Genomic DNA, 9,623 nt, shown 5'->3' with positions numbered 1-9,623 from the left:
GTACAGAATTCATTCCATATGTTGATCTGACCCCTCATGCTAAAGCGCCAGCTCTTAATTGCCCAGCAGTCGGCATGTCACCCAGGCGGATGCGTGCACGCAGGTGTCTTACTGGTAGTATGGGGTGTCACAGCTAAATAAAACTGAAGATAGATTTCATATTCACATAGAATACTAGAATGTAGGAAATATAGACAAAGATTAAAACTAACATTTTCAGTTAGGTTTTAGGTAGTTTTGTTAGTGTTGCGACCTTGTACATCTGCTATTATTGGTGCACAACATCAGTGTGCAATTATATATATATATATATATATATATATAAATGGCATTTATAACCTATAAATGCCTGATCCTAACCCTAATCCCAATTGAACCCTTTCTTAATTGTAAGCCTAATTAACTCCCCAACTGTGTATTAACCAGAAAACAACCATTTCTCTTGTGAGATTTTCTCTTGTCACAATATCTTAGCCATTTGGCTGACGGGACTGTACACCAAAGAAATTAATTAAAATGTCCAAAATAAATACATTGTGTCAGCCTTGAAGAAAAATTGGCCAGAGAAATAGTTTTTCCTGACAAAAAAAAAAACATTTTCCCTCCGAAACGTGCTTTTGAATATAGAGTTTTGGCCCAGTTTTGTATATTTTATGAGTGTATTTATGTAGGCCTAGTATAGGAAGAGACTGACGAGCGAAGGGGTCAAATGAGAGTTATGGTCAGCGTGTGTTTGATTCCAGCTATACGAAACCATCAGTACAATACTGGTCTGTTTTACGCCCATCTTCCATTCTGGAATAGTCTGGAAATTTGTTCTCAGTGAGGCACACCAAGCGTGTGTACTGTAGGTGTGTGCGTACGGCCGTATACGTGCATGCATGTGCATGGTTTGGTGGTGTGTGTGTGTGCGTGTGCGCATGGTGTGTCAGCATGTCTGTGTGTTTATGTGCATAGAAGCAGTTGGGTAGACTACCTTCTCACTCCGTTTTACACACCTTGTCAAACGGGTGATGAGTTGTGAGTTGGCTCGTGACCGGCTCTCCTGTTGACGAAGACAGATGTTTTATGATTCCATGCTTATTGGTCTGCAAATCGTCTCTTATCGGGTGGAAATATATCCCAAACTTCTACTACTCGAGCTGAACCCACAAAAAGCTAAAATATGGAGACGAGAGATTCCTGCAAACGAAATGGGACGATGATGATGATGAGCACCGCCCGGCGTGGCCACTCGCTCGGCCGACACCTCAAGGTTCTGAGGTGTCGTGCAGCCTTTTTTTTGTAAATGTTTTGCTCCGTCATGCGTCATTACGATCACGATTTGGGAGTGAGAACCGTACTTACGCCTTCCTGTGGATGGGACTATACCGGCGTTGAAAAGGCGTGTACAACCGTGAGTGAGAATAGGTTGGCCTGTTAGAGTGGAGAGATGGTGGAGCCATGCATGTATATAGTGGCACCTGGGAGCAGTTTGTGATCTGGCTCAGTGCCGTGCTCCAAGCACTGGCCCGATGGCTCAGCTGTTGACGAAGGCAGATGATTTACCATCCTATAAGCCTATCCATATGAGAGTTTGGACATCGCGCCGCTCAGCATCGACTGCACGGAAAAAGCACAAGGTTGTGTGTGTGTGTGTGTGTGTGTGTGTGTGTGTGTGTGGGTGTGTGTGTGTGTGTGTGTGTGTGTGTGTGTGTGGTTTATTGAATGGATCCCCATTAGCTGATGACAGCTAATCTTCCATGGGGTCCATATAAAATTCATACAAAAAAAAACATAAATACATAATTACAATATGTGTGTGTGTGTGTTGTCATGGTGCAGCAGTCTGTCAGTGCTACACAGAGGTGCTGATATAAGCTTGTCATGAAGTCCTGGTTGTGTCTGTCATCATGTTGTGGACTCGCCCGCCGCTGGAGGGGAAAACATGGCCGACGGAGTGTTTGGATTGCGAGTGGACCAAGTTCCACGGCGCCGAGGTAGGAGTATAAGTAGACCGCCACACGTCAGCCAGCCGCTGTATAGCCCTGAGCAGGGTTTGTGCCAGGATTGACTCATACCGTTTCAACATACAAAAAACAAAATACGGTAACTAGAGCCTTCAATGGACTCACACAAGCCACTCGGGGGAAGAGTAGCTGTGTGCGTGTGCGTGTGCGCGCGTGTGTGTGTGTGTGTGTGTCAGGTTACAAGGCGGATACACTGCTCTTGCCCTCCTTTCATCATGACGAGGAAGAATTTAACTGCGCCACAGAGAGCAATCTGACCCTCTCACACTCATATGAAAATACACCATCCTCTATGATATGCGCTCCAGTTTGATTGACTGTCATGAACCTTATGTAAACGTTTGTTGTAATAATGTGGAAATCATCTCCTCTCTTTCACCACCAAAACCAGTTGTAAAGGATATAGCAAAAATAGACGATCTATACTCATGGATCTTCATTTTTGTTTAATTTCTTTTTTTGATGTATATATATTGTTCGTATTGTTACATTTTAGTGGTTTACCTGGAGTTGCTCAGATGTCAGAGAATGAAGGCGTACTTTATATAACAGTGATGTACTGTTTAACCCATTCTGAACGGGAACCCATTTTGGTGTTAGCCTCATGTTATGCTTTAGCTATTGAAAAATAGCAGATCTACAAGCTCATAGCGCGCCACCGAGTGGCGCGCTACGAGCTTGTAGGTCTGCTATTTCTTTTTATTATCGAAGAACGGCTGACATTTTTAGAAGCTGATCTCAGGTCAGAATGGGTTCATCAGACCAGTGTGTGTCCAGTGGAAACCTCGTATGAATCTGATCTCAGGTCAGAATGTGTTTAATTGTGTAATCAAGCGTTCCATGCATGTCTCAGTAACGTTAGTCTGCTGACTCTGCTCACATTGAGCCGGGACATGGCGATTTTAAATCAATGACATACAAAAGGGGGGAAAAAGTGCATATTGCATTTAACAATGAAAGAGTTTTCTTTGGGTGAGGCATTTATACTGAGAGATGTCACCCATAAGCACCACATATAAAACGGGATGGTAACCAACCATACAGATAGATCTCAGGACTGTGCACTTTTTACCCATTCTGACCTGAGATCAGATTCATACGAGGTTTCCGCTGGACACACACTGGTCTGATTAATCCATTCTGACCTGAGATCAGATTCTAAAAATGTCAGTCGCTCTTCGATTTTTCAAAAATAGCAGACCTACAAGCTCGTATCGCGCCACTCGGTGGCGCGCTATGAGCTTGTAGATCTGATATTTTTCAATAGCTAAAGCATAACATGAAATGGGTGCCCGGTCAGAATGGGTTAATTATTTCACCACACAGCTACAACTGTCACAATGCACACAATGAAATCCTCAGCGTTTCATTTATCCTTTAAACCAACCAACCAACCCATTGGGGTCCATTTGGTTTCATTTGTTCAAGAGTTACATTTACCCCTGCAGGGATTTTACTGCAGTATCCCAAGATTCTTTCATTGTTGTGTTTTAGCCATTAGGTGGAGCTGGCTGTGTTTTGAACAGGTGCAGAATGCTGGGATGTTTCACTCAACAACATACAATTATAGTTTTACATCATAATTATGTTGAATTCCTTTGATGCTATGTGTATTGTGTTATTACATCTTATTTCACAGGTCATCTTATTTGTTTTTTCTGCTCTTGTAGTATGTTTCAGACGTGAGCAAGATTGAACTGAACGTGCCAAACAAACAACTAGGCTATAATAAGTAAGTAATAGAGGAAAAAAAGGACAATACAGCCAGCTAGCGTGGGAGTGGTTGAATAGTTACTGTGTAACTTTGTGTGCGCGTGCATGCGTGCGTGTGCGCAAGGTGGTGGTGGGGGTAATTACGGTGTAGGGTATCCTCCTCATCACTAGCGCTGACCTATAGGAGCACAACGGTTAATCATCCACTAACCACTACAGAGAGAGAGAGAGAGAGAGAGAGAAGAGTCACCATTGAGTATTGCTCTGTTCCACAGACAGAGAGACAGACGGACAGAGAGACAGACGGACAGAGACGAGTGTCTAAATAGGGACATATACACGCCTGACAGACGGACAAATAAGAGGAAATAGAGGAGTCTTTTCTCTGCCCGTCTGGAATGAGGAATCCACTCCGCCATGCCTGCGGAGCGACATTTCTGTGATCCACAGACACCTGCTGCGGAGCTCCTCTCGGCCGGCTGCCTCCGTCCCGCCTGCAGCCTCCCGGCCGCGGGAGGACGCGCGCGTCCGTCTGCGGCCGCGGCCGAGCGCTGAGAGACAACGGTGCATGTCGTCTGTCCCGCACGCTGCAGCGGCAGCTCCCCGCGGTGCATGCGCTGCCGAGCCTTCCTCAAGTCACAGCGCACGACGGGCTGTATTATCACCCGCTGCGTGACTGTCCCCCCCGCGGCGCCGCGCGCATGGAGCCCCGGCCCGGCTGCTGCTGCCGCCGCCGCACAGGATGCCAGCTGCTGCAGTAGTGAGGCCGGCTCCGGACGAAGGCATGGTGGCGGAAGGAGGTGTGGGTCACGGAGGGGGAGAGGGAGAGGGAGAGGGAGAGCGCGGCGTGCCCCCGAGGGATGCCTCGGGGCCGGCCGGTGAGCGGCCGCCTCTCCCCGGCCTGAAGGTCCCCCGGGAGATGCTCCGGAGTTTCCCCCACTCCAAGCGGGTGGGCTCCTACCTGGTGGGCAAGATGATCAACAAGGGGTCGTTCGCCAAGGTGATGGAGGGGCTGCACATCGGCACGGGGGAAAAGGTGAGGGGGAGGGGGGCGTGCTGTCTACATGTGGTGGGGATTTCTGTGTAACGAAAAGCTCAAGAGAGGGTACTTCACGGGTTTAGCAGCTCACATGCAAGTGCATGGGAACAAACAACCTTCCAGGCTGAATGGGCGACCTTTTCTCAGTTCCCTTTTTAGACCCTATACATTTTTATGGTACTATCTGTATGGGATTATGGTTCTGATTTGAATAGATTGCAAGGCCAAGGTCAGATATGGCTAAAACTCTCTTGTCACTCATCCCTGTGTATGGCAATCCAATCAGGACAGAGACGAGACTTTATTGTCACATAATAAGAACCCCTGGAGAGGACAGATATAGGGACATGGTTCAAGCTTTTCTTGTCCATCACAGTGTCTCGTTAAAGTGAAATAGACCCTCACATCTATAAAACGATAGAATTGAGGGATTACATTTTTAGTCATGGGGTTGATTCATTTATTCAAATGTGTTTTTCTTTCTGTCTCTTCAACCTTTTGTGTTCTTGTGAAAAGGTAAGGAAAAGCTGCCCAGGGTTGTCCTTGTCACTGGGCAACCACACTAACTAAAAGAATCACACCTGTGTGAAGTGAGGGGCGCTCTTATCGTCGTACGTCATCATGACCTAGTCCCTAGACCATATATCTTTTTGCCTATTTGCTCAGACACTATGTTGTAAACGTTTCCATTCATTGTCAATGTTTGAGACGAAGTTTGTGGACTGTAACCAAAAGCTGGATATAGGATGGGCTAGCTAGCGCCCCTCAAAAACAATGTACCGAATGTACAGAAAGTTGCTCCATAATGGGTGTGTTTGTGTCCGTCCATTTACGGCTGTAAAGAGGATTTAGGTTGTTATAGTTTGGACGTTTTGTTATCCATTCGTTCAGAAGTGAAGCGGGTCCTATACATTAAGTGTGGTTGACAGACAGACAGACAGAGCAGAGGTGAGGTGAGGAAAGGTGTGTTATAAACATATAAGGGTATGATTTGTAACGTGTACACCTGCAAATGATGATAATCATACACACAGTTTTGAAGTATACGGAAAGGCCCGTTATTATCTTGTATGCATGCACACACCCTGCTGTCTTTGTTTCACGAGGGGTGTGTACGATTTCATTGCTCCATGGAAACATATTTTTTAGCTTTAGGGATTGGTAGAAATGGCCAAATTTTCTGACCTTTCATCAGGGGAAACACCCACTTTATTAATGTTTCTTTTAGTGTCAAATGTAGCTGACATTGAAGTGAAATGTGTGCGTGCGCTCGTGTGTGTGAGCGCGTGCGTGCGAGAGACAGAGAGAGACAGAGAGAGATTCATGGGTCACTGCCAGACCCCAACGTCTCTGTACCTGACCCAGTCTCCATGGCGATGACCGCAAGCTCACTTCTGTGGATGTTTGTTCCTCTTAACCATTTAACCTCTGTGTGTGCGCACGGCATACAATCCTCAATGTTAATTTAAGTAGCATAAAAAGTATGGCGCTCAGGTGGCGCAGTGGTATAGTACCTGCTCACCACCGCAGAGTCTATAGGGGTTCGAATCCATCCTGTTGCATCGGCTTTGTCAAGCGTCTATTCGAACACAATTGTGGCCCATGAGGAGGGGAGGGGAGGGTGATATTTGTCACTGCATACCGGCTGGGTATTGGGTGGGAGGAGTAGGAAGGAGGCTGTGTCTAAATCGGGAAGAAAAAAAGTCTCCATCCACTCAGGATTTTACTTGAATGTGGTCATGTATGCTACATATTATAAGCCCTAAGGAATGAGGTTTCAATGAGAACATTTCAAATTCAACTGCGTTTCCCCATAATCTTGTGCATTATACAGCATGGCTTTGGGTTATGATAGCCTCTAGGGCAGTGGTTCTCAAAGTGGGGTCCAGGGACCCCCGGGGGTCCTTGAGGGAGGGGGGTTCTAGGGACTACCCAGTAAGACGAGGAACAATTTACAACAACTTACAAAGTGTGTTTGGCTACTTCATTGAACGAGGTCCCTGTCCCCCAGGGGTCTGTACTTGGCCCTCTCCTTTTTTCCTCTACACAAATCTCCGCTGCATGTGAAAATAGCCGATTTGCTGTTTTCAGAAAATGCCTATTCTTGGCTAATATTTGCCTAATTATAACAGCATGTGCAGATTCTCGCACCTATTACGTCTTAGTAATATTTTCTTAGTTATTCAGGTATTATAAGAAAAGCCTTTATTTATAGAAACAAAAAGGAAAGAAAGGAATGCATTCCATACAGATATGATAGTGGGGCAACTAAAATGAAGATGATTTAGAACGTAATTCTTTATATATATTTTAGGCTAGTTTTCAATTTTTTGAACTATATACACAGGTTCAGTCAGGACAACTCAAGAATGGATGGAATATATATTTATTGAATATAAGATGAGCAATATATTTATTATGGTTTGGCGATGTATAGGATCTGCTTTTTAGGTACTCAGATCAAGCGCATCAGTCGCGACCATAGGGACTCTGAATCCCCCGTACCTAAACAGTAGATCCAAAACGACAGGTGGTAGCTGGGGTGGAGGTGGGTGAGCAGCAGGTTTGTATACAGCGGCACGCTGATACAGCAGCGGCAAAAAAGGAAGCAGGAGGAGGAATGCAAACCTCCGGTTAAAGTAGCCGGTATGAAGATGGAGTGAGTGTGTGATTGGCTGAGTGAATCATGTGAATGAGAGCGTGATGCTGAGGCGGCCTAATTAACGGCCGGCAGCGACTGCACTGAGGTTCCCTGACTGAACTTGCTCTGCGCATGTCTACGACAGGCACAAATGCTAATTTTCTTTTCTTTTCAAACCTTTTATTCAGGTTTTTTATCAGAAGCCCAGGGGCAAGTATTAAACAGACATAATAAAATATACTCCTATACACAGGTTTAATGTTTGTCTTTAGTTCAATGTTTGTTTTGTAAACGCCATTGACAATAAAGGGAAAAAAATACGTCAATGTGTCACCATTACTAATTACATCAACTAATCAACATGAGTTAGACTTTAATATATTAGCGCCCCTCACTTCACGCGCGTGCTGTGATTTTTATTTTAGTTTCAGTTAATGGGATACTTCACCCCTTTTGCAACCAGATCTTATTTTAATGATGTTTGGGAGACAAGAAATACTTTCCTGGGGTTTTTATGTGGGTAATATGTGCTTTAAAATATTTTAGTAGTGTCCATGATGTCATGGACACTGGGCTCACTTCCTTCCTGGACTACAATTCCCATAATGCTTTGGTGCACTGCTCCTCCTTGTGGATAGGGGGAGGGCTGTCTTACTGAGACAACATGTAGTCCAGAAAGTATTTGAGCTATGTGTCCATGACATCATGGACACTTAATACTATACTAAAATATCTAAAAACACATATATTACCCACATAAAAACCCCAGGATAGTGTTTCTTGTCTCCCAAACATCATTAAAATAATATCTGGTTGCAAATAGTCCATGGGCCAGACCAGATATCGGTACCACTCAGGGTGACGAAGGTTACTTATATTTTTTTCAAAGATCTATGTCTGTAGATGATATTTTGGTATGATAGAACTTCCAGAGTGGTAGCTAAATCATAGTTATCACCTCATGAAGTATACCCGCCCCTTCAAGAAATTGCATTTCAGATACTGGTACATATCCTGCTTTAGACTCGTGTACAGGGCATCTGTCAATGCTTCACAACATTGTCTCTGGTAAAAAGGGGTTGAAGTCCCTTTAACAATATATCTTTTTTCCCCCATTTTAGTTTTGGTCATGGGCTTAGGTTTCCTCTAATAACCCTGTGACAGTGCCACATGACCAAGGTCGGTGGAGTCTGCAATGCATTGGGTACAGCATGGTGGGTGAGCTCAATTCAACGGTGTCAGTAACAGGCAGATACTAACGTCACAAAAGGCACAGACGTGACAGCACGTTTAGACAACACATGTGAACAGGATATGAAGTGATCATATGAGGTTGCTGGTAAATTGATTCCTTTTATAAGACGAGTCAATTCCAATCTCGTTTGTGTAGTGCTCACCTAGCTGCTTTTCCTTTCACTCATCCTTATCTAAGTTATCTGAGACGAGCTACATTGAAAGCAGTTCAGCACGTGAAGCTATTAACGTATACTGTAAAGAACGCTTGATTTAGCTTACAAGTATAATAAACCCCCCTTTACAAAGTAGACATTCAAAGGCGGTACAGATTGGATTTTTATCTTCCATGTGTGCGTGAACACTGCTGTGAACACGTAACGTTTCAGTCGGGCATACTTGATCATGCATTATAGCTTCACACAAAAGCATCAAAAGTATCAGATTTACAAGCTCGAAAATGTTTTAGCTATTTTTTTAATCCTGAAAAGTAAAAGGTTTGGACATATGAGGTGGGTTCCACCCGACAGCTGCGAAAAGCTGGAAAGTCCTTACAGTATATAGACAAGAACCAAATGACTGATTGTTTATTTCAACAAAAGTGAATGTTTATATATACTGGCATAATTGGAGTCAGCATGTTAAATCGATACAATCTTCAACGGGTTAAAGTTACTTCGGGGACCATATACAGTACTGGTGGTGTACCATGTTTAGTCCATTGTCTAGGACTCACTGTATATACTTTAGATTGCTGCAGACATTTTCCATTTTATTTTGTATTGTTTCTTCTTTTTCTTTTTTGAAACTACTGGATTCCGTTCATTCCAGAAAGTTGTTCGGTTATATTGTGTTCTAATGCATTTACAAGTGTGGATTGAAAATAATCTCTGGGGAAACGATTTGGTTAACGTAAAAAGTAACACACGTATGCCATGACTTTTTAACGTGGAAGAATAATCGGCAGCAGAAGCAGAGAAGTGTTTTT

The 9,623-nt window shown here is 44.1% G+C and overlaps 1 protein-coding gene across 1 annotated transcript in view; it reads left to right on the top strand.

Moving 5' to 3' along the window:
- Window positions 1–4,506: 4,506 nt before the first annotated feature.
- Window positions 4,507–9,623, top strand: part of LOC310876975 (uncharacterized protein) — a gene marked incomplete at both ends in the record, with an annotated part of 23,907 nt that continues 18,790 nt past the window's right edge. The window contains one exon of the mRNA XM_083790623.1: window positions 4,507–4,758. Coding sequence (XP_083646749.1) covers window positions 4,507–4,758 — 252 coding nt within the window. The remainder of the gene's footprint in view (window positions 4,759–9,623) is intronic.

This window comes from Protomyctophum parallelum (genome assembly GCF_964188405.1).
Source record: "Protomyctophum parallelum genome assembly, chromosome: 19".
Classification (NCBI taxonomy): domain Eukaryota; kingdom Metazoa; phylum Chordata; class Actinopteri; order Myctophiformes; family Myctophidae; genus Protomyctophum; species Protomyctophum parallelum.
Note: the sequence above shows the minus strand (reverse complement) of the source record. Positions and strands in the feature narration are given on the sequence as shown.